Raw genomic sequence first — 26,094 nt, 5'->3', positions numbered from 1 at the left:
AGGATAGGGATCGAGTAATTATCTCTGGTTCTGCCTCTTCCTCCTGCTCTCGTGATGGCCCTGGTTCATCATCATCTCTTACTAAGCGAACTGATTTCTTTGTGTACTTCTTCTTCTGTATGGGGGCAACTGATACCGGCACGGGTTGGTTCTCTGGTTCAGTGGCAGTGTCTGCCGCAGGGGTTGCAGCAGCCGCAGGGGCCGCCGCAGGGGCTGCAGCAGCCGCAGGGGCCGCCGGTCTGGTTTCCATCTCTTCCCCTTGAGGGTGCTGCATAATTCTGAGCAGTGCCTGGTAGATACTGGCCAGGGCCCAGCACAGCGCGGTGAGTTGTGCCTCTCTAGAATAGCCACAACATTTTCCCTTCAAATATTCTACCACTTTATCGGGGTCCTGTAATTGTTCAGGGGTGAAGTCCCAGACCATTGGAGGCGAGTAGTTCTCTAGGTACCTGCCCATGCTCTCCCACATGCCATGCCACCCCTGACTATCCAGCCTCGGAGCAGATCTCCGGGTGGTAGTCTTAAATAGTCGCTTAACCCTAAACAAGACCTGGAACGTATTCAGGAGACATAGCACTAGGAACACGCTGGTTTGAGTATCCCAGGGATATTCAAGATTCTCAAAAGCTGTCATACCTGACCCGAAGGAGAAAAGGGAGGCAAAAGGGCTGGGGAAACTATTAACAAATTCTGAGAGACGGTGTCCAATGTACGGACAGGACAACAAAACCACATAAACACCCCAAAATAACCGTCTGAACAGTGATGTTATCATATCATAAACAGATATCGCACAGGACAGCAGAATGATAATCCTCATCCCTCTTCCAGACATGGTAAACAGCATCGCAGGGAGTACATAAGCCATATAGGAATTTATGTAACACAGCCATGAGAACAAACCAAGCAACATGATGACCAGTGACTACTTACCTAATAAAATAAATGCATACAAAAAAAAAACCAAAACCGTTTTTTCCACGTTCTAGTTGGATTCTGTCGTTATGTCAACCCTTCAAGCCCCACGTTGGGCGCCAAAAAGGACTGTCGTGGTTTAGCCTCAGATGGCAACAAAGAACCACGTGCCGCTCGCACGTGCCTTCCTAATACAGGAAGGATCGTAAGAAAAGGCAAGACTCTTGGGTTGGGACAAAGGCAGTTTAACAGAATAGCAAAGGGAACAGGCAAACAACAACAACAACAACACGGATAGGGGAATATACAAACGCGATTACGGAACCGCCGCTCCCCGCCGCTCGCCGACCGGCCGGACCCGGGACGCCCCAGCCCGCTTTTAAGCAGCAACTTCCTGCCCCCTCCCCCGGCAGCTCAGGGTGGGCGTGGCTCACATGGCATGGAATACCAGGAAAAGTTAACCCTATCCCCACCGGAACCAGGACAAGGCTGATAAAGGGGGCAGGCCTTTTTTATCCCAGATTTTTGTGGAAACGGACTCTCTTTTGAAAAATCTTTTGGTTTCCAGTGGAAGAAAACTGTTTTGTCAAAAAGAATTGGGCTGAATATCTTTGTTCAAAAGGCTGATATACATAATTTTTAATTATTTTTATTGTGTGGCCTGAAAGGTTACTTATCTCATTTCAGATAGATAAAAGAATTCAGTATTCAAGTGCTTTCTTGTTCTGCGATAGGGAAAGAGCACCAAATCTGATATATGGTACCTCATTCAAAGACATTATGTCTTCATAACTGAAAAAGCCTCATTTCAGTTAACTCTTAGTGTTATTTAGAAAAGCCTCGTGCTATGATAGTCTATTAGAACAATAAAATTGCGATAAAGTGATTTTCCATTACAGTTCTGTGGTGGATATAAACGACATCAACCTGTAAGACAAGCCTATAGCTTACATTATTCTGTTGCTGCAGTTCAACAGAAAGCCAGGTGGTGTTGATTGAAGTAGCACGTGAGCCAGTCACAACCCAGCTACCCTCCAGCGTGGTCACCACTAGCCATGACACACCAGCACTGGCTGGTAGCTACTAACTGTTCCCTTGTCACGTGGCAGCCACCTGCATTTTCTGAGTCAGAGTATCACTTATTTTACCCCTGAGGCAATATTAATAAGAGTTAGGAAATGACGATGAGAATTTTGCGTGTATCAGTAGAAGATATTAATAGGAAGACCTAGCAGGCCATCCGGTCCGTCTCTTGAATATGGCAAAATTGTCCTCTGTACTTCACAGCCCAGCTTTTTATGCTCTCTAATTTTAAATGTTCCCACTGAAAACGGCCTGGAGCTTCCAATACATCAGCTGCCAGACTGTTCCACGGCCCGCTATGGTACTGCACAACTTGTACAATGCTAAGGGTGACATTGCCATACGACTTTTCACAGATTTGCATACAAATGTACTTTTCAAAGGTTTAGTGAAGCCACAGGGGAATATATTTATTTATAAGTGCCCAGGAATAAGGGTCACAGCAACAATCTAACAATTCATGTTTAATCCATTGCTAGGGCTTATTCACAAAATAGATTGTATAAATTATGCTGTCCAATGCATAACCATTTTTGTGTGAAAGTTTTTAATCAAATAAAAAGAAGTATTTTGTCTCAAAGTAGCTCACAAGATACAAAAGGTAAAATAAACAAAAAGGTTATTCATCATGAAATAAGGGTTTTCCTATGCAGGGTAATACCGAACAATTATACCAATTTCTAATTCATGTCAGAAATCTCACAATAGCAGGCTGGTTTTGTGTGTTTGCTCCTCACAAAGCAGATCTCTTGTATCATTTAGCATCTGAATTCGTGTAGAAAAACTCAGAAATATTGAAAGAACATGTTTTGCCCTAAGTTGGCATATATCTATTTATTAAAGCAATACACCAGTTGTTTTACATAGTAGTGGCTAAAACTGCATTTGATATAACTCCCATTTCTTAACCTTCTCTGTTGGTTTGTAGGAAGAGATTTAGTCACAAGAGAGTTTGTTTTCATATAAATCAGTATTCTGAAAGCTAAATTCAGGACACGAAGGCAATATATAAGTCTCTGGTTCTAGCTGGAGGGTTGGTATGAATGGTATTTCTTCCTTCTCACTATTACTGACATTTAGAAATCTCCTTTGATATTTGATTATATTACTCAATAATTAATTCAGGACAATTTAGCACATCTTCCCCTACCAATTAAAGTTATTTGTTTTACTTAGCCATTTCTCAATATCATACCTGTAGAAAGGAAAGGACAGAAATCTGTTTACTATAAAACACACTGCCACGTCTATTATTCAGGGAGGGCCACATTACATGAATGAAATTATGTCACAGCGGGATGAAAGAATTGATCCTATCTGCCTACCTAACCCAGATGTTTAGGACACACCTGACTTCTGTGTGGGTGTGAATGAATTAGCATGTCTACCTCATAAATATAAAAGCACAAATAAAACAAAAAGTGTGCTTCAGTAGGATAGAAATTCCTGTTACTGCATTGCCGAAGTGCTTCGGTTCATCTGCGGGAGCCTGGTTCTTCACTACAAGGTGGAGTAACTAACCCTGGTGACAATACCAACTGTGCCATCACCGTGGAGGTTTGCATCCATGCAAGAGGCTTGTGCTGGCACAGTTTTGTAGCCAAGGCTTGGCCATCCTCACACAGCCCCACCAAGACAAATCTGTGGTGAGGACTTGGTCAGCCCCTTTAAACTGTTTAACTAAATCGGGCTGAAATGAGCAGAGGAGCATTTACGAGAGCGGTTCCAGAGGGCAGCAATCAGCAGCTGTAGATGTGCAGGAGATGGTCACCTCTTCAGCCATCTCAGAAGTAGCTGGCAGGGAATGCCTGAATGCAGCCTGCGTTCATGGAAAGAGGTTTAAAAATGTATTTACTTTATTAAAATGTAGTTTAACTCTGTCAATTAAAAGAGGGTAAAACTTGAAAATTAGTAATTTTTGTCTACTTTGTTTTTAATTCCCAGCCTTTGACTAAACTGGGAATTCAGTTTCACTGAAGAGTAAGTTGAAACCCTTGTTCTAGCACTAGTCTACTCTTTTGAATAGTGCCTGATCTGTGAGCTAATCTGATAAATGAAGACATTTTGTGCACACATGGTATGCATTTTAAAGAGCTTCAGTGTGTTAGCAAAGTGTTCTGAATATGGTGGGCCCCACCAGGAAGCACGTAACTTGAGGCACATGAGAAGGAGATGCAGACTGGAGGAAGTAAAGATGGTCCATTTGGAATGACTGAGCAGGCACCACAGAGCTGCTTTCTAGGGTGGGCATGAGCCTTCATCCACTTCTAATACAACTGTTTTAAGTGTGTTTTCTCAAGTCATTCCCAACCTGTCTTCTATACCTCTTTTCAATAATGTAAAATAGCCAAACCCATTGATTTGGGGACTTGTCCTACTTCTGTGTACCTTCAAATTTCCCATTTCAAGACATGTAAGACAATGTCATATTTTCAACATCTGAGGTCAAAAATGTAATCGTTTGATCATTTTTGTGCGTATTTGTTCTGTTATCATCAACTCCCTATACCAGTTATGCCACAGAGATTTTTTAATGAAATATAGCAAAATGATGTTTTAGTGATGCAGATGACAGCATCTAGCAAACATGAAACTCCTTCACAATGATTCAGAAAATATCCATCTGTGAGTCCTACTTTGAATGCAAATCTGAGTCAAGAAATAAGGGTAATGGCAGGTGGCAGAAGAAAAACACAAGGCCAGAATTCCTGACAGCCAAGAGCTCCACCTTGTAAATGTACACAGGACTTCATTTCACTATTGCAAAATCTGTGGGATGCTCAGGATGTTGAGCTTGAACATGTGCATAATCACAGACTTCATCAGTGCAACTGCTATTTTGTCTTCAAAAGACACATATTTGGGCTCTGGTTACAGTGGTTTAGTCTCCGTATTGTGAATGTCTGTGATTCCTTTCTCTTCCCCCCCAACAATTTTGGATTTGTTTATGCAGAAGAAAGGGGGAGCCGTGGTGGGAGTGGTGCAGCCAGAAGAGCACCCCACTGCCATGGGAGCCACAGCACAACCCACCTACTCCAGGGAGGAACAGGCTCTCCAGTCCCTTCCTTTGATCTGTTTAAAAATAATATATTGCTTTTACCAACAGCTCATAATGTATTCATCGATTTTATATATAACATCAGGGATTTATACATTATGTATGTACAAATATATGTGTGTGTATAGTCGGTTATTGCATTGTTTCTTCTATTATAAACCAGAAATATGTTCATGCACTTTCTCCAAAGATTTAAATATTTTTTTAAATTTTTTTGAAAAAGGAAGTCAGTAAATAGCATCCACAGTACAGTTATCATGACATAGAAATATAGACTTTGGGATAGACAACCCAACTAATCAAAAACTGTAGGTTTTAAGGTTATTTTTTTTTAGAACTACCATGCAAAAGAATGAGAGAGCACACCAAAAGTTATTAAGTGAAAAGTGAAAAACAACCTCCTCCTGCAAAGGTTAGAAACAGGATTGAGCTGCTTATAATGCATGATTTGCTAAGGTAGCTGACAGACATTTATCTCAAGGGTTCATACAAGTCAAAGGTAATCTGCAAAGAAATGTGTAGCTCCCTTTTAAAAAAAAAATCTTTAGAAATTCAGAGCCCCTTCCACCTGCAGGATTTTGAACAGAGAGTGAAACTGTAAAATATCAGGAGAGTGAACAGAGCAAGAAAAAGAGATCTTTAATCACAGTGTTTAAAACACTTTTTACATTAAAAGGAAAATCAAGGGAGATCTAGTTATGTGCAGGTTCTAAATTTAGATCTTCTTAAATCAGCATGTACAGATTAATCACATCCAAGAGTTTTAAATGACCCAACAAAGAGCATTATGGACTGTTAATATTCATTCTCAGTCAGTTTCTAAATGTTGGAGAAGTTCCAGAGCACTGAAAGAAAACAAAGGTTGTGCCAATATTGAAAAAAGATATATAGGTGTTGTAGTCCTATCAACTTAATATTGATCCCAGGTATACAACAGAATGACTGATAGGAGATTCCATTACAAAAGAATTAAAGGAGGATAATTTAATTAATGCAAATCAATAGGAATGTATAGAGAAGTATACATCTATTCAGGATAACTCAATATCCTTTTCTGTGAGAATACAAATTTGATAGATAAACGTAACTGTGTTGTAGAAATGTATTTATGTTTCCCTAAAATATCTGACTGCATAAAATTTTGATTGAGAAACTACAATAAAATTTTTAAAAACAAATTATTATTGTAATAGAAAAACATCATGGTGAATATCAAGTTAAAAAAATGACTGACAGACTTCAAATGTGGTCATAAAGGGTGTATTGACCTTGACTCCTTGTTGTTTAACTTATTTTGAATAATCTACAAGAAAACAATAAAATCACTGCTGATAAAATTTGCAGGGAGCACAGTGATTAGGAGAGTGACAAATAATTAAAAGAACAGGCTGGTGCGATAGATTAATCTCATAAACTATTTGCAAAACCAGCATAACTGAATACAAGCAAATACCATTCCATCACTCTGAACAAAAGCTTTAAGAGTACGCACTTACAACGTGGGTACTCAGCTACCAGTAGGGTATGAGGATCCTGTGCTTTGAGGCCTTCACCCACCTCTACATCCAAAAGGCTCAATGAATTCTGGACATAGGAATGAGAATATTGAGTTTGGAGAAGGCAATACCTCAGCCCTCTGTTGCCTCTGATGTTTATACAAGTATTACTGTAGCACTGTACCTAGCAGTAGCATCCATGATTCAAGAAAGATGTTAAAATATTGGAATGACATAAGAATGAAAGAATGAATTCACTGGAGTGAAAGCATCACTGAATTCAATTCTAAATAAAAGAAATCAAGGGGTTGCTTGATTTCTATTTATAAGGATTCGTAGGATAGTTAGAGAACCCTTCAGGAGGATAATAGTGAGCGCTCTAATACAGGAAACAAAGCTACAGAAAGATTAAAAACTGATAATAAAAGCTAGGCAAACAAATAGAAGAAATAGGGCATATTTTGTTGTTCTGTTTCTTTTGCACAGCAAATTTGTAGCACAAACTTTTGTTTTCAGGATATTTTAAAGCAATCTCTATGACACTGAAGACTTGGGCTTTTTAATGGCTACATCTTTGGTTAAAGACTTACAATGCCTCCCGAAACTGCCCTCTGCCCTCTGCTGGATTGCTCAGTGTGACAAACAGGCTCCAATGTAACTGTTGTCACAGTGACATGATTGCCCAGCTCCCCGCTTATTTTAGGGCTGCATTTCCATCTTTATCTGCAGCAGAGTGACTTGACTTTTAAACACCTCTTTTTAGGTACGTTCAAAGACTTCTGTGGATTCAGTGATCATTTCTATTTCATACAGCTCAGTTGTCTCTGTTTCTTGGGTTTTTCTTAGAAACCAACAGTAATTTACTCAGAAAACTGTTCAGCAGTTTCTTTGATATATTTTTACACTTTTTGGGGAACAAGAACTGGCAGATGTCTTTCCTCGTTAACCTTTCTGGCATTTACAGAAGCTTTGATATTGAGCTTCTCATGATGAACATACGTTATAGTAACCAGAACATTTTAGTGCAAAGGAAAGTAAAAAACCACTTAAGACAGTTAATTTCCTAAGTTTTCATCCATACCATTTTTTCATCCAATAATCTTCTGCTTAAGAATTCTCAGCCTAAGAATTAATTCTGTGTTTTAAATGGCAAAACCCAGGAGGTTCTGATCTTGAGATGCTGTATGTTGCTGTAGTTCACTCCTCTCCCTCACCTCAGTGAAACGGGCAGGCCTTATCAACCCAGAACTCTGAAGCAGAGATGACTCCTTTATTTCAGTTGAGCAGAAGTGATCTAACAGTATAAACTGAAGCAGTTCCTGAATGTCAAATTCCTTTCTCAATAAAGCTTCCCAGATAAACTTCCTTGGATAATGTCCAGTACCAGACCTGACCTGAATATGAGCATGAAGAAGCCATGGTTTGTACCTGGAAAAAGTGTCTAGCTGGCACTGACTTCTAAGGAAGTCTGTTTTTTTGCTAGGACCCATACGGCCACAGATCCGGGTACTTACAGGGATTGCAATGAAGTGGTGGTCCTATGCTGAGACACCCAATTAAACTCAGTCTTAAATCCTTCTGAGAACTTGTTTGTTGGAGGACTCACTCTAGTAAGTCACCCCTAATCTGTTTGATTAGGTTGTTGGGACTCATTGACCAAAATCCCAGTGGTATATTTTCTGCCTGAATAAATATCCAAAATGATAGACATGGGCCTGAAAATGCTTGAATTCATTTATATTCCAGGTTTTGCACCGTGCTAAACATGTGTCATGAAAACATTTCCGCAAAGCCATTTTTCAGATTCACTATAAAGAATAACAGCCTTCTTTTTCTCTAATTTTAAAAGAACATGCATAAACTGTGGGTGTTTGTTTTTTTCCCTTAAACTATGGGTGTTTGTTTTTTTCCCCTACAGATATTGGGGAAAAAAAAAATCACAAGAGATGTCTGGCTATAAATATGCCATTGCATAATCACATTAATATGATACAGTCACAGTATTTTGTTTGCTATTCCCAAGAGGCAAATTACACAAGGATAGGCTTCTAAAACTTTAGCAGCAGTAGTTGTGATAAGAAGCAAAATGTCAAAACAGAAATAATATACCAGACATAGTTTGATTTTTCAGAGTCAAATTCTACTCATTTGCATTATGAAAATGGGTAGCACCATAAATATCCCCAAATCAACCAAGTAACTCCAAATTTATATCCCTGTAAATGACAGCACAATTTGACCTCCAGACATTGTATTTTTTACTGAGGGGAAAAGAACTCGTATTTGTTATGAGCTGTCTGCTGCTGTTGTTTATAATGAGACACAGTTTGTCATTGCTGCAAGATGAAACCACATACTTTTCAAAGCTCAGTTCATGGCTGTATAACGGAACAGGATTTTTCAAATGTTCTTTCTAAAATATGCAAAAACTGAACAATTCTGTTATAACTATCTGCTGGCTCTACAAGAATAATACCTTGAGGCAATAAGGAAAACTGAACTTTATTAAAAAATCCATAAAAGAAATTAATAGTAAGCTTGGACAAAAAAGAGGGGCTTAAGACACAATATGGCACTGTGTTATACTTTAGACCTGCAAAGATATAAACCTGTAAAAGGTTTTGACTTCAGAAGTACTGTATAGTTCAATGCAAAGTGAAATGCTGCTAAATGTCTTTGGAAGTATGATCACATTTTGTTCTTCAAAGAGCACTTTATGAAATGGATCTAAGCTTATACTTTTGTTACTGCATCCTCTTTTTTGAGATATGTGAGAAGTGGGGAGGGTGGGGGAAACCAAAATGCAGCTCAAAATGTATTGATTACTGAAAGACCTGAGATGCCTGAAATGAATAGCACAAAGACACTTGAAATGGGATATATTACCTTTAATGCCTTTGACAACATGAAGCCTAATCCTTAGGCAAAGTGGCTGCCATTAATAATGGTTAAAAATAATTCCATTACTTAATCCCCGACTGTGAAATGAATTGGTATTTCTAGTCGAGTCATTAAGGGGTGTATCTGAACCTCACAAGGAAACTTCCATCCCCAAAAGCATTCTTTCTTGTGTCAAACTAGTCCTTTGCCCAAAGGGCTTTTTGTGAAGAACAGGGATTGGCCTACATAGGTGGACAAACTTCAGCTGCTGTTTTTGCCATATTCATGATAGGGGAATAGTTCTCTTTCTCCAGAGCTGTCGATTTGGACACAAATATTCTTCATTATTTCATTAAAAAATCCTTTAAGTAAATGTCATTTGATACACTAGCCTTTCTGCTGTAAACAATGTAGAAAACTATTCCTTACAAAATGCTCCGCCCTTCTTAGACAAGATCTTTCCATTCTTCATCAGCATGTAGATTTGACTGAGAAATTGTAATGCTAATTCAGTTCTTCATAATTATGACTATTAGGTTTTAAATAATTCATTCTCCCTCCTCGCTGGATTATATACTTCAAAAAGTAAGCTTTGCTAAAATTACACGCTCTTGGATCTGGTAGCTTACAGAACTTGCTCATAATGCATATGAGACTATGGTCTACTTTCTTAGGAAACATTTTAAAATATTTCTGTAAAATACACTGCTATGATTCAGACCCTTAAGGAAGCAATAGGCATAATTGGTTCCAGTTTCTGCTTTAAGTGACTCTTTTGTCCCTCAAGTCAAATGAAGGTGCTTTTCAAGCTGGACTGGGGTGTAGCTTGGCACTGGATGCAACTGCTAGAAAACTAAGGCAGACCTGGGTTACAGATGAGAACAACATGAAGGGACAGTGGCAGCTTACGCACAGCACAAAGTGAGGGTTGTAAGGTAGCTCAACACATCAGACTTTGATAGACTGTCCTGTGCCATAACACCACTGCACTAGTCCACCTGTGAAGCGTAGGTCCAAGGTTACACTCAGGATCACGCTTGTCTCCCTTTTCCCTGGGCATCCCCTAAGTCTGCTCCTTCAGGGACTACAACAGCATGCTTCCATACCTATTTTATGTGTCTCACCATTGCCAGGACTGCCTCATATTGGCAACTTACAGGCTCTCCATAAGTAGTTTGTGAAACACGAAGTGAAGAGAAGTGTGAGGACAGCAAAGCACTCAAACATGTTGTCACACATTGCGCTCACCACCAAATCACACCGGTAGCAGAGTACCATGGCCTCTCCTCTCTTTCACCTCAACTGATGGGCATCACTGGTCAGTCTTTCCATCACAGTTCCCGAAGTTTAGCTTCTCATACATTGGATCGACAAAAGAACAAGAGCTGGTCATACTTATGATTCCTTTGGCGACTGCTCTTGTGAAGCAATAGAAAGACAACCCAGTTCAACATAGAGATTATAATTGGATTTTACAAGCATGTGATCATTCCCAATTACCAGTTACCTGCTGAGACCTCTGTCTCAGCAGACAACAGAGAAACATCATATAATTTTATTCCTTAAAGAATGGAGTCTAGATCCTCAGCTTGAGCTAAAGCTACAGGTCCATTCCTGGATGTCTGCAACAGATGAGACGGTCTCCTTTATCACCTGTACTCCACAGTTGATTACTGTTAATCCTACACGGAAGTCACTGCAATGAGAATGCAAAATGTATACATAGGGACAGCTAATAGCACTGCTAGTTAGTATTATATATGAGCATTTAAATTAACTAGCCCTTTGTGGTATGTTCTCACAGTGCTCAAAATTTGCCTCTCATTTACTATTTCATCCTTGTCTCAGGGCATGACGGTACTGATTATTTTGGGTTACTTCAAGTGCCTCATTCTGGATCTGCAGATCTCGCGCTCTCACACTTCAGTGCAAAGAGGGCAGCTTCTGTTTCTGCGCACAGCCATTAAATAGGTTGTCATTTGCATCTCTTTTAAAGCCTACTTCCAGTGAAAGTCTGGGAACATTCATTATAAAAATGCAGCCTGCATTTCTCTTAATTAAAACACCAAATGTCATTATAGATTTTCTCAGGTAAATAGATTTTACACACCAGCTGGCCTCATAAGAGGCCCTTATTTTTTTTATTACTTTTTTGCAATTAACTCCTTGCATGCTGAAATAATCCATATTTTTACAGAGACCCACTTATCTTCAAACAAACACTTACCTTTGATCTGAGCTTCTGTCATTCCTACCTTCATGGATAAAAAAGATGATAGATCTTAGTACGTAGCTCACAAGAGCTTTAAAAATCTAGCACGCAAACAAAAAATTTCAGAGAAATTAATCTTTAACATTCACATGAGTGTTCATAACAGCGGTTCATCGTTTGCTGAGTGTGAGGAATCCTGTTTGAACACCTCTGGAAGTGTCAGCTTCTCTCCAACAAAGCTCTGGCTTGGCCAGCTGGCTGCTGACCTTGTGGAATGTAGGAGCTCAGCAGAACAGGGGCTGATCTGCTCTAATTCCCTCTCTCCGGAGCTTTTCTTTCCCACCAGAGGGCATACACTGTGAGCACACAACTGCCTCCAAAAGAATTTAAAATATATATTGTGTACCAGATAAATGCAGTGACTCGAATGCCAAGATTTTGTACTCAGTTCTATTCAAACCCTGTTGCTCACTGGGTACATTATTCCACTTGCTACAAAAGCAGTTGGTTTAGCATACTTTTGTTTGACTTCGTAGAGTGCTGGGCGCGCAGACGCTTTTGAATAAGGCCATTCATTTATTCAGCTACTGGGCTAGCTGGTGGTACTGCACTGGTATTCATCCTTGTCTCCAAATACCATGGAAATAGTTACTCCCGGGGTTCTAGGTTTTTAAAACCTCATGCCTAAAATTTTAATGTAAATAGAAGTCATTAAAGCTGTTACAAAAATATGTGGCTACAGTGGTAATTGAGGTGAAGGATGTGGAGCTTAGGTGTGGGTAGGCGGATGGCTGCGAGCAGGGGAGGAAGAAGCGAAGCGGGGGGGATCTCCTGGGGATAACTCGGGCCCATAAAATGGGTGGAATATGGCATGTTTTGAAGTGTTCATTATCGTGTAATTGTAGCTATGCAGGCAGGGAAGAGAAAGGGTAGGAAGAGGAAGGAAGCAGAGAAAAAGAAACAAGGGAAAAAAAGAATGAAAAACATAAAGGCAAGCACTGTTCCCTCAGTCCGCATCGAGACCTCCTCGGAATCTGCGGGCCCCTGCACTGTACCCGCCATCACCCGGAGCCGCCCTGGGAGGCCCCTGAGGACAGGCCAGCCCAGGGTCTTCTCCTCGGCCTCAGCCCGGTCGCCTCCGCCCTTCGCTGCCAGGGGCTGGCGGGGGGCAGCGGCCCGCGGCGGCGGCGGGAAGGAAAGGTGCTAAGGGGGGTCGGGCGGCGGGGACAGCCGTGCGGAGCCCGGACTACAGTTCCCGGCGTGCCGCTGGCGGCCGCGGGGCGGTGCCAGGGGAAGGGAAGGAAAGGGCAGGGCGCCGCGGTGGGGGACATAACATGGGCGCCTGAAGCCGGGGTGAAGGTAGGGGTGGGTTGTTGGCTGGGTTGGTGGGGTGTTGCGGGCGGTGTTTGGCCTGTGGGGCGAGGTGCTGGGCGGGTTGTGCCTGGCCCTGCCGGAGGGCGAGGGCCGGGGGACTGGGGCGGCGGCCGAGCGCGGCCGGGGCTGGGCACCCCGCCCCGCTGCCGCCGGGGGTGGCTACCTGTGGCCCGGCGCCTCTCAGCCCCTCTCCCGCGCAGTCGGCTGTAGGCGCTGAGAGACGCTGAGCCGAGCCCGCTCCGCCGGACGTGGCCCGGCGGCCGAGCAGGAGGCGGTGAGGGGACGGGACGGGGACATGGCGGAGACCGGCTCCGTGCACGCCACCAGGTTCGAGGCGGCCGTGAAGGTGATCCAGAGCCTGCCCAAGAATGGTGAGTGCGGTCTGGGGAGGGGGCGACGGGGGAAGCCCGGCGGCCTCGGCGCGGGGCCTGGCCGGCAGCTGGGGCCCACCGGGCGGCCCGGGCCGGGGCAGTAGGGCCGCCCGCCCTCAGCCGCCCCGGTCCGGCCGCCCGTCAGCAGGCGGCGGCTGGAGAACCGCTTGGAAACCTCGGTTTTGGTGCTGCCGTCCGTTTCTCCTCGAAGACACCCCGCTTCGGGGGCTTCCGGAGCTCCTCAGGCCGGTGCTGGGAGGAGGGGGCCGGTCGGCTCCTCCCGGCCGGCGGCGCCGTGCGGAGAACGGCGGGGAAGGGCCTCGGCCGCTCCGCAATCGCGGAGCCGGTGCGGCGGCTGCGGAGCTGTCATCGTGAGTTCCCTCTGCTGAAACAGTTAATGGAAAAGCAAAAAAAATCCGAACGTGTCTTTTTGATAAGAGTAATAAAACCAGAAAAGTTGGTTATTACATTAAATCTGTGTACGTAAAATTCTGGTGTAAGTAAAACTGGGTTTGTTGAGGGGCTAAGATACTGTCAACTTTTCCTAATGATGAGAAGCGAACTTTAAAGTTTTTGATTTATCGGACTGCTTATGAATCTTCCCTGACGGCTGTTATGGTTTTGTAAACATTTCCTACCTCTAGGAAAGTGTGTTCCACAAGGAAGAAGAGAAAAGAAAAACAGGAGAAACAGTGAAACTGTTATTGAAAGTGTTGTCAAATACCCAAAGTAAACAAAAACGGTGCAGAAGGCTGTGTTTTGGGTTTGTTGTGTTAGTTTTATGTGGGGGGCGTTGTGTTCTTTTTTTGGGCGGGTAGCTTTGTTTAATTCTGGAGTCTGTCAATAAGTTACTGTTTGTAACAGTAAAGTGACTTGCAAGATACTTTGTTTACTAGGAGCTAAAACCATTCCTTTAAACTAGAGTGAAAGGATGCTTGCTTTGTTACTCATTATTTTTTTTTTAATTTGAAATGTGGAGTCTGACCTTAGTAGTAAAGGTTATAGTCCCTTAAACTCAATCTGAAACTTGCTGTTTGTAAAGTAAATATTGTCAGTGGTGCTGGTTCATGGTAGCTGAAGTGAAGATATTCTCCATTGACTTTAATTGTACTGCTGTGAATCGGGCTGTAACAAACTGCAGGCTATTTTCTCACAGAAATACTAAGCTTGTAAAATACTTGTTAATATCCTTAGTCACAATTTAATTGTATTTTAAAATGCTTTCACTAGGTTCATTCCAGCCAACGAATGAAATGATGCTCAAGTTCTATAGCTTTTATAAGCAAGCAACCCAAGGACCCTGTAACATTCCACGACCTGGCTTTTGGGATCCAATTGGTAGATATAAATGGTAACTTTTAATGAGTTGTTCTATTGGTTTTGGGGTTTTTGTTGTTGTTGTTGTAGTTTTTGGGTTTTTTCTATGCTTGGAGTGGAGATGTTTAGAAGAGTGGCGCTCGGAGAAAGAGTTTATTGAGTTTATTTCTCTTTCCAAAAAAAAGAACATTCACAATGTTTGATGCTTGAATTGGTTTTCAGTTTTATGTTCCAACTTTCTATCTCAGATAATCTGTAACTTCTCAGAGTTGCAGGTGAAAACATTCCCTTGGGTTTTGCAGGTGGGCAGGTTTTTCTTGGGCAAGCACCTTCATGGTACCTCTGTAGTGTTTATCCCATGTTGTAGAACAAAATTGTAGGTGCTCTGCAGAATGAGTGATGTGGATGAGTGTCTGGGATTCTTCCGTATCAAATTTTCATGTATGATGTGAGCCTGAAGTAAAAAAAGTGCTCACAGACAGCCATTGATATAGCTTCAAGCTCTTGGGGAGAGGTCTGGTTTATGTGTTTTTCTGGTTTGTCTGCTTAGTGGCGGGGCTTCCCAATGTCTGTATTTTCCTTGTGCTGGGAAGATTTCTGATTCACCAAGTTGCTAACATCTAACAAATTGCTTTGCTTATTAGATTTCAATAATGACTTGTCCTGAAGAATAAGTATTATTGCTGTCTTTATGGTCATGGTCTTCTTATGATCTGTGAAATTATTCCTTTGACCTTCCCCCCCCATCCCCCTGGCCCCGTCCCTCTAAGTCAGGGTGAAGGGGGGGTATGTTTGCAGAGGACTAGGGCAGTGAGTTTCCACCCTCCTGGTTGGTTGTAGCTGAAATGTGAGCCACCAGCCTTGGGGTTTTGCTGTAAGTGGGACAAATACGCTGGCAAGGGGAAGGGACAGTGTCAAGTCAAGTGCAAGACTGTGTAAGGAAGTGTTTTATTACACTCTGTGTTCTGACAGATTCCTTGTGTAATGCTGATAAATTTGATTGGACTTTTCTGTCTTGCAGAGTTGTAGGGGGGAGACTTTTTTAGGTCAGAAGTAGCTCCTGTGGTAACGGGGTGATGATAGAACTATTTCCCTACTAGACTGATGTGTCTTTCCCCAGTTGCTAAACTCAAAAATGACAGATTTTTCTTGTAGCCTGTTCTAACTTGCTGACAACTGTTTGTAAGTGCTGTCTGTGCCTGCTCTTTTTCTGCAGCAGAGGGTCATTAAAAAATCAGTCTAATCAAAAGGGAAATGTGTGTGTCTCATATCCGGGCTTGTTAACAACTTACCAGGTACAAGATCATAGCTGGTCAGTGAGGAACTCTTCAGTCCCTGGGCTATTCAGTTTGTTGCTTCTTTGTTGATGTTCCACTATGTGATTATCCTAGCAAATTATATATTTGGACTTCAAAAAAAAAAAAAAAAAAAGGTTGTGAATTGTTGTTGCACTTTATTTGTATCAGAGAAACGTTGGGCATTACATAACTAACCTACTTAATGCCAGGCTGAAAAAAATCAAGTAGGCCTTGAAGATACTGAAAATATATGTGACTTTCCTAGGGATGCTTGGAGTGCCTTGGGAGACATGTCCAAAGAAGAAGCCATGATAGCCTATGTTGAAGAAATGAAAAAGGTAAGTTTACTCATGAGAGGAGGGCATCTTCTAGAATAAATGTTCCAGAAATAAATTAAGGAACATGAGGAGGTTCTTGCTGACTACTACTGCTAAAGCTACAAAGGAGTTATTCCATATGTGAACTGTTAGATTTCAGTACTATGCCATTTGGCCTGTGGGGAGAGGAAAATTTTGTAGTTCCTTCCAAAGCTATAGAATTTGAGTTGTTTTCGGAGAAACATGAGAGCTCTGGTTGATATGAAGTTTAAATGACAGAGCTAAAGAGAGTGAAGTATTGAAATCATGTAAAGGGGGCAATGGGGAAAACACTGGAATGTAAAGTACAACCAAAGAAAACCTGGTTTACTGCAAACTGCCTCAGTTCTCAGAGTTCAGAGAGGTAAGTGACCCTAATCTTGGAAAGGGGAAAATAACCCTCCAGAAGGACTTCAGGAGGAAGAGTCTCACTCTTATGATGGGAGACATGAGTATAATCAAATATGTAAGTTTAATCATCTTTGATTTTTCAAGAAGAACTCAGCAACCTGAATTTTCTGTATTTGTCATTAAAATATTCCCTGTATATTATAGTTGCAGTCAAACAGTTAGAATTGAGTCATTTGATCTGTCTTTTTTGGAATAGATGTGGAACTTGTAAACAGTCATAGTTACTATATTGAGCAGGAATTGGAGCATTAACTAAAGTAAACATTCATAATTGAAGTTTCTAGTCTCTTATTAACTAACCCTTTTCACTGCGGTCTTTTCACTGAAGCTCTTCTAGGTGGTCTTTCCAGTTAAAAGATTATTTACTGTCAATCTGGATAAAAGTATAATTGTAATCTATTACTATTATGAGGTTAGCATCAAGGAAAGAAAATATAAGTTGTACTCCAAATACACTTGCTTTTTTCCTAGGCCACTATCTTGACATTGAACTCTTAATAAGTTTAATGATTGATACAACAAAAACTCTTACTAGGCAAGGAGCTGGAGTCTGACTACTGTTCTTTTTCCTATCTGCAATTTTGGTAATTTAGTTACTGCTGGTATTACTGTAGCTGCTTTAAAATGAAAAAAAACTAACTCCAAAAGCCACAGGAGGCCAAATATTCATTTGGTGGAAAAAATCACACTGAATTTTAAAATTCCTTTTCAATGCATACCCTGATATTTAGTGCTTCATTTAAAATCTTGAGTTCAAAATGTGTTAATATTTCAGTAGTACCTTATTTATTTTTTTTTCAGTGCAGTAATTGGATTGGTTAGGATACTAAAACTATGTGAAACTGCAATGTTTGTTCTAAAAAAATTCTAGTAAGTCTCCTGTGAGGAAGTCTAATTACTTGACCCTAATGAAGCACAAATATTCTGCCTCTGTACAGATTACATGTAGGGATTGGAGAGCAAATGACTTCTTTCCTTGCTCAGCTTTGAAACTGGGGAATCTGTTTACCCTGCTTTGGTGCTGTTTCAGCTCTCACATTTGAAATATTAGCTTCAGCTTTTCCAACCCAATTGATTCTGCTTGAAATGTCAATTGGAAGTGCATTTCAAATGGATTCACCGGGTTGTTCTATCAGCACATACTGCACTAATCCTTGTGGTGTTCCTGTGGGCATTCCGCTATTGCTGCATGGGTATCCATGTCTAGGGGGGCAAAAACCCCACTTGATTACTGATATCACAGGACTGTGTTTAAGGGTGTATAAGACTGTCATATCCTCCCCCCGCCTCGAGGGTGTGTCCCTAGCATTTGCATATAGTGTTTGGGCTACACATGCATCAAATGACCCCGTCACAGGATAATTTTACTGTAAACTCATTTGGTATTTTTTTTTTTCCTCTTTGTGTGGTAGCCTTGAAACTCGCAGCTGTTGAGGAATGTGTCTGGATAAGGTTTTGAGGTGCTGGTGGGAGATGACCAAATTTGTTCTAGTCTTAGCTAAGATGAATCTGAGCTCAGGTGCCTTTTGTTTAAGGTTAATTTAACTTCCAAGTAGGCTTTCTGAATTTTTATGTTGCAATACTGTATAGACTAATTTACTTGCACTTCAGATTTACTGTTTTGTTATGCTAAGGTATGACTCATTCCTAATGTATAAAGAGGTGTTAACACTACACGGTGTTTCTAATTTAAAACAAGAGTGTTCATATATTAATTGTCTGATATCCAGAGAAAACAGTAATTCAGGATACATAATATTTTGCACTTTCAAATTTTAAGGCTGCAATTTATGTCTAGTGGCTGTATAAGTAAGCATTTGATTTCGTTTGTGGAAGTATTTGCTCTTTTCTTGCTCAACTAAAAGCTAGCAGTTACAAAACTCTGACAGAAGCTGCGGTAAGATTCTAAGAATTGCTTCAAGTTGCAGAGAGTATATTGAGGTCTGTTTAGAACAGATGAAGAGCAGTTATGTGCAGACATCATACAAATGGACGTATGAAACAGTTTACAGTGCAGACTATAGAAGTAAATATATATCAAATACAAGTGTTATTCTAGAATAGGTTTCTTGTTTCTCTCAATGCTATTGAAGTTAAACAAAAGTGGAAGAAAAAAAAAATGACACAACCGTCCTGTCTCTGATTCATTTACTGCTCTGTATCTGAGCACTGAGTATTTCTCTCTAACAAATATGAAATGAATTATAACCACTGAATAGATCAGAGAAGCGGCAATGAAACTGCAGTTTGATAGGATTGTTGTCTCTTGGTATCCTTGATTGGTTTGCAGGTGTTGACTTGTTACCTGCTAGCCTGCCTGGAGCTCCTGCTTTGTGAAGTAACACTATAGCTTTTGCTTCTACTACTTAGTGATGTGCTTGGGGCTTTTGAGCAGCATGTTCTGTGACAACTTGTACCTCCATCTCTTGCTTTCTTGGTGCTCTTCTGGAGGCAGAGGTGTACTGTAGCTAATGGTTTGCTTCTACCTGAGTCTTTTCCTATAGCTATTACCTCCTTTAAAAAATAAATAAGTAGAAGATGAAAGAAGAACAAAGCTATTGGCAAAAAGCTTGGTTGAAAGGACTTAAACTAGAATGGGACAATAATATATCTTATGCTTTTAAAATAATATTCAATTATTGAATCTCTTCTGTTCAATCTATTTTGAATTTAAGATTTTTGCACTCCTATCAGATGATCAAAGGTATTGTTTTTGTAACTTAAAATTAAGACATTTTTATAAATGGAAGAGCTTTAAATGACTTCAAGACCATAATATGGTTCTAGTTTGCTCTGCTAAGTATGTCCTTGCCCTGTCCCAGTTCTGCTGTATTCTGTCCATTTTGTTGTTTGGGTTTAGATGGATACAGCAGGGCACTTCTGATCTGCCCCTTACATTCCATTAAGGATGGCAGGGTTTGACAAATACACAGAATCCTCTAAGAAAAAAAAGTCTTTCGGTTTCACTTTCTCTGTGGACAGACTTGTCTATAAAATAAATTGTATCAGATAACAGCAGCCCGTTGAACTTTGAGTTGGTTTAGTTTGAAATTGCTGAAATAATGGATTCCAAGTTCTATTAATACTGTGCTGAGGCAGTCCTTTGCTGATGGTAAATGCATTAGCTTTAAAAATCAGAAGTGACTTAGTGAAATGTTACTGAATTTACAATGACCAGCAATTTCTAAAATAATTTGAAATGAATGAATCATTGAAATGCTGTTTCATAAGATGCTTCATATTTTGGACTTGTGCAGATTCTTGAGAGTATGCCAATGACGGACAAAGTTGAAGAATTACTACAAGTTATAGGCCCGTTCTATGAAATAGTAGAAGATAAAAAGAACAGAGGATCTGACCTAACCTCAGGTTCGGACAAATAACTTCCTTTATAATACTAATAACCACAACTCTAGATTTTTTTGGTGGCTTGTCTTCTGTAAATGATTTTTTTAAAGCTAAATATTGCATCTCTCTGTTCATTCTCCTTACCGTATGGCAGTTCGAGTGGAGAAAGTCTCTAAGTATTTGGAAGGTAGGAATAATAAATCATGTGTAAGTCCGTCTTTTCCATTGTTTTGGTGCTGTAGTAACTTCCACTTCTGGGCTTGCCACCTCATTAGGCTGGATTTTGGTTTGTTTTCTTTTTTCTTTTGAGGTAAAAAACAAAGTTAGACCTGGGAAGTTGCATGTTTAGTCTTGTCTACAGGCTTTTTGAGCTGCTTAAGGAAGCCTTTACCTGAAAAAAGGAGAGTATTTAAAACAAACAACTCCCCCAACCAAATCTAGTTTCTGCCTTTCCATTAATAAAAGGAACAACTATTTGAAATGGGTACTTCTACATCCTGGTGTAGCTGTGGGTTATCAAACTGCATGCAGAGCTGGTAATCCATCTCTCACCTGATCTAAAAATAAAATCCACAATCAAAATCCATGCTTTTCTAAATTGTGGTTTCTCTAATACATACAGAAGCTAAGATGGGTTTGAAGTGAAAGTGAAATTTGAAAGTGAAACTTTCAAATTAAGTTTTCTGAGGTTCAAGTTCATCAAGGGAATATCTATTTAAACATTTTAAACCTCTGGCAAGTGGCAAACCTAGTGGTGTCATAGCTGCATAAAAATCAGTGTGGTGATTTCTATTGAGCAATACCATTGTGAGAATGTTTTGATAATAACAGTTGTTATTTTACAGGTAATGTGTTCGTAAGGTTGTAATATAAGGCTTACAGTTGTTTAAATCTGGCTTAAAATTACAGTTAAGTTTTGCCCTGTTGCATTTCAAATTTTGAAATAACTTTTAAAAAAAGCAAACCATTGCACAAATTAGTTGGTTTAATGTGTTCAAGAAGTAGGAGTCAGCTTGTTAAGTTGCCTTTTGTGTGTGGCTTTTTTCCCCCCCACCTTAAAGGAACATAGTTTTGGTATCAAGTCTCAGAGAAACAGAAATAGTTTTTCATTGTTTTTGAGGAAAGATAATGGTAGAAGTTTTTAAATGGCCATTTTGAAAGCTGTAAGGCTTTTTTCTCAACTAAAACAGTGTATGCTTCGTATCGCATTTAATGAGCTTGCCTGACAGCTGGATTGAAGGGCAAGATTGTAAGAGTATCAGTAGATTCAGGTCAGTGATCTATGTAATAAGGATTTACTTGGACTTGGTGTCTATGGCATAGTGCCAAAAGCCACTTCTTAAAAAAAGTTATTTATCTAGGCAAACGGAGAATCATGGAAGTTAAACTATACCTGTTTCAATAACAAATTTAGCATACTTGTTTTTTAAAGAGGCAGCTTAAATATAAGGTAATGTGAATAAAACAGATTTCAGCTTTATGTTGTTCTGTCAGTGTTGCAATAAATCTGGTGACATGTTATCACTCATATGGCTTAAAGCTGCAACATCTAATTATGCCACAGTGGATTAAGGCAGCATTTTCACAAAGTCGTATGTCATAATTTTACCATTGCATTTAAGACTTCGAAACCCTTTCCTCAGTGCTCTTACCACTTCTCCAATTAAAAGTGAAGCTGGAAATAATAATTCTTGTTTATAGTATAGGTCTCAAAATATTTCACAGAAGTATGGAAGCATGAGTACCTTCAATCTTCTAGGTAAACATTAAGAATAGAACCAATCTGCCCAAGTCTGTGAGATAGTGTAGACACTGGTGACAATGCGGTTAAAAATTTACATGTGTTTATGTTTTGTGGTAGTTCCTCCAGTCCTGTTTCTTCCCCTGCCTCCAAGCCCCTACTCTTTGTAGCTTCTGTTATAAAATATTTTTTTTTTTCGTCATGGGCAGGCAATTGGTACATTCTGGTTACTGGAACCCTTCTCTCGAGTCTCTTACTGTACTCCCCACGTCTTTTGGCGCATTCTGTTTTGAATTCACCTTCCATTCTTCCATCAGATTTTAATCTGTATGAAGATAATTATCTAATTGTGTAAGAATTGCATGCCAGTTCCCCGAAATCAGCAGTATTTTTGAATTAGTTGAAGAGATTGTCTGGAAGATTAGTGTATATCAGCTATGGCTGATGTATTGTCTCTAGCAGATTGGCCTCAACAGAAAAGTGTAGCCTTTTAAAATTGAATTTCTACTCCTTGTGGTTTCATTGAAAACGTTAAATACAAACAACTAAAATACTGTCGTCTTGAATCAATAGAGTTTGTGTCTCTCCTTAATAAAGAACACTGAAGCCTGAGAAGCCAACATTAAAATTACTTGTAACGTCTACTAGACAACTAGGACAAACTTGCCGGATCCATGGGTTACAAATGGTGGTGGTGAAGAAAGGGAAACAGAAAATTCTCTCCAACAGTCTGAGCGAATCTGAGGCGTATTTCAAAAGCGTGTAACCTGGGTAGTGTTTTGAAAGCTCATCCTGCAGCTGTGTGAGATGCTTTGATTCTCTGGAAAGTTCAGTCAGTAGTCTCTTTCTGACAGGTATGAAGTACTTCCTTATAGAGAAAATTATTGACAAATTATTTTCAGGTACATAAAATACTAGACATCAAAGAAGAAAGTGGGCTCTTAGCTGTCATAGCACTGCAGAACAGACTAGATAACTGTTCCAGTGTTACAGAAGGACCCTTTTGTTTGCATCTACTGGAAGAGTAGAGGGAGGACTGTTGGGTAGAGGTAGGGGGATGCTTTACAAGAACAACCTTTTAACTTTTTGCACTTGCTAATAAACGTACAAGAAATCTGATGTCCAAGTTAATGCTAAAAAAAACAAAGAAGCTTCAAAATATCATTGCTCAGTGAATTTGACATTTTCAGAACGGGCATTCAAGACTTCTTGTTGTGTTATACCTGAAGAAGCCAAAGGTGGGCTGATCTGATACTGGGTGAACTCATCCTTCTGAATGGTTCCTTGGGAACGTTTGTGGATGTTGTCTTTTTTCTTAATGTGAGTAAATCCAAAGAGTGGCAGGAAATCCTTACCTGACAGGCCCACGCTAAGTTATCTCAACAACTAAGCGAAGTATCTGGAGATCGTTCACCAGTTCTTCAGTAGAATTTTCCTGTGTATTCTTTCTGCTTTGTGACAAGGCATTTAATATGTTTTAAAATCCTACTAAATAAAGATGACCCTTTGCCTTTATGCTGAGTGGTAGTACTCTTTAAAAGCCTTTGTGAAGGCTAAATGTTGCCTCCAGTAATGACAAGCGAGGCATTGCAGAGGCTGTGGAAAATTTCATCCTTGTAATACTCTTAAACATTGTCATCCTAATGAGTGTTTCTCTCCTGAAAACTTTGCTCCCAGCTCTATTGCAATTGCACCAGATAAAGCCCTGTCGAATCAAGGTGATTCATACTGCTGTGTATGCTGGCTTTGGGCAGCGCTGATTGCAGTGCAGTGTGTCTGCTCTAGAAGCCCACACAGGGCACTGCTTTAGTAGCAACTTGTGTGAATGGCAGAAGTTGGCCTGGCTCACAGGCAGATACAGCTATTTAACAGTGTCTTTCTGCATCAGATATGGGAGCTAGGCTTAAAAGACAATATTCACTGAGGTCTATGTGCTATTAGAACAAGTGAATACATGTAAACACTTCTATTTCAAAGGCAGTAGTTAGTACAGGACATAGGTAAACTTGGAATGGATTGCACTTAAAAAAAAAAGTGAGTCTGTTTTTAATTATTACTTTCCAGGTAGAAACATTTATTCTTTCTCTTAAAATGCAGTATATTTTCCAACTGTGCTTCTGTAGATTGCATATTATTAGTTTCTCTTTTCTAATAGTTTTATTTTCTCAAAGAGCTTATGTTATTTTCAACATCTTTGCTTTGCAATGGAGCATTTGGTGGCGCGCTCTTTCTGCTTGTGTGTGGGGCTCTTTTGTGAAATACCCTCTGTTTGCTTGATAAGCTCACTTTTTTATTTTGGTTTGACTTCAAATATACTTGCTAAAATGCTTTCCTTCCTTCTCCGTCCTCTTCCTCGCTATGATTTTTTTTTTAAGGAATTCAATGGCTGTGCATTTTCTTAATGCTTTGTAAGAACAGGGAAAAGGGATAAAATCTCTATTACTCTTAAATTGCTGTGCTTTAGTAGGATATGTTGAATGGGTGGCAGAACCACAGCTAGGAGGTTCGTTGAGGCAGAGCACACGGGGGACAGAGGAGCTGGTGGGTAGGTGAGAGATGTGTTTAAAATTCCGTCCTTTAAACTTTTTCTCCACTTCTAGTTTCCAATGATAAACTAACAGCCATAATCAAGGTTACAGATTATATTCAGGGAGGCTAGTGTGAAACTTACTGTACAAATATTTTTGTTAATATCTCAGTAGTTTAATAGTTTACCTTCAGAAGCATCTAGAACATTCTCTGCAGCATTTGCTGCAGGATGGGATTATTATGGGATTAAGGGCTGGGCCAGCAAGTGCCAAAGTCAGTGGAGAGTCTCAATGAGATGCGTATCAGTGTCTCAACAAGCTGTGGTTTGTTCTACTGCAATACGTACCTGCTTCAGGCTTTCCAGTTCAAATCTGAGCCTACTTTGTGATTTGACTTCAAACAGATGTTTTTATGCCAGTGCTGTCTAGCAATGTTGGAAATTAGGGCAGAGCATCAGGATAGCTCAAGCCTGAGGATATCAACAGCTCCTCTCATACAGAGTAGTAGAAAATATCTCTCCACTGGGTAAGCAGTAGAGTATCCAAATGTGAAAATAAAAAAAAAAAATAAATAAAAATTATATCTTTCAAAGTGGAGGGAGCTAAGAGAAGCTTTCTTCCATAAAAAAAAAAGCCTGTCTGTATTCTGCTTCATGGTGAATTGAGTCAACAGAAAGAGAGTTTGTGCATAATTGGTCGTTGCACCTGGATTTTTTTCTTCCAGCCAGTCAACAGTTCCCTGCAAAAGGGAAAATAAGTTGTCAAAAGCTCTTCATGTTTTGAGAATCTAGCAGGTGTACCCATTTGCTATAAAATGTTGGTGTCTTACATTTTAGAGGTCTCACTTGTAGTTAAGATCTTGTGATGAGAGAACTGAAATCCAGATTTCTCACAGCTCTCTTCTACAAAGTAGAAGTAGACAGTGATATGGGAGACTGGGGAAGAACAAATGTAGGTAGCTGTATCTTGATTGCTCTCAGAAAATCAGTAGGCATGGGCTGGTGTTTCATGCATAACTTTGTTGTAGCAAAAATAATTACTTTAGTCATAGACTCTAAGATGTATGGAAAAGCCATCTGTGTTATCTGTGAGGCTGTGTTTAATATGGGCATTGTAAAAGGCTGTTCAACTGGTAGGCTTGGAGTAGGTGGCAGGAGAATATAATCTTAATGTTATTTCCTGTTTGTTTGTTTGTTGGGTTTTTTTCTTGTAGAGGGCAAAACAATTTTTTGGTTTAGGCTACAATATTATAGGCTGGAGTTTCTGGACCATAGGTGACTCAGCAATATGGTTTTCTGTTGCTTTCAAGCATAATTAATTTTCTTCATGGGGTTCTGGGTTTACTAAGTTCATGTTTTGCATTTTCTGGGACAAAACTCAAGACTCTAATGCTCCTCTCTACTTGCCATGCAAAGTAAAAGTTCTAAATGTTGACTATCTGTTCCACACAGAAGAGACCTTAGCAAGCCCTGCTCATTCTCCCAGAGGGAAGTAGTACCAGACATGGGGACATCCTGGATCCTGGAATGATCTTACTGTTCTTGCAAGTTACTATAAATATCTAAGAAGCAGTTATTCTTCGTGTTCATTCTCACATGTGATGGTTGGCTAAGGTGTTGCCAGGAAGTTGGTAAAGCCTGGATTCATTGGTCTCACTGCACATGCACCATGTAACTGAGCAGCATGTGCTTGGTGGCCCTGTACTC

At 40.2% G+C, this 26,094-nt stretch overlaps 1 protein-coding gene across 2 annotated transcripts in view; it reads left to right on the top strand.

Moving 5' to 3' along the window:
• Window positions 1-12,912: 12,912 nt before the first annotated feature.
• The window catches only part of ACBD5 (acyl-CoA binding domain containing 5), a 34,147-nt gene continuing 20,965 nt past the window's right edge, over window positions 12,913-26,094 (top strand). The window contains exons 1-6 of one of the 2 annotated variants that reach the window (XM_074574407.1): window positions 12,922-13,003; window positions 13,219-13,389; window positions 14,620-14,740; window positions 16,270-16,342; window positions 20,029-20,140; window positions 20,274-20,306. In XM_074574407.1, the coding sequence (XP_074430508.1) occupies window positions 13,314-13,389; window positions 14,620-14,740; window positions 16,270-16,342; window positions 20,029-20,140; window positions 20,274-20,306 (415 nt within the window). In that variant the 5' untranslated portion in view covers window positions 12,922-13,003; window positions 13,219-13,313. Of the gene's footprint in view, window positions 13,004-13,218; window positions 13,390-14,619; window positions 14,741-16,269; window positions 16,343-20,028; window positions 20,141-20,273; window positions 20,307-26,094 lie in introns of both variants that reach the window. The other variant, XM_074574408.1, reaches the window with a different exon arrangement.

Source organism: Larus michahellis, chromosome 2 (assembly GCF_964199755.1).
Source record: "Larus michahellis chromosome 2, bLarMic1.1, whole genome shotgun sequence".
NCBI lineage: Eukaryota > Metazoa > Chordata > Aves > Charadriiformes > Laridae > Larus > Larus michahellis.
The sequence above is the reverse complement of the archived record's forward strand: the minus strand, read 5'-3'. Positions and strand labels throughout refer to the sequence as shown.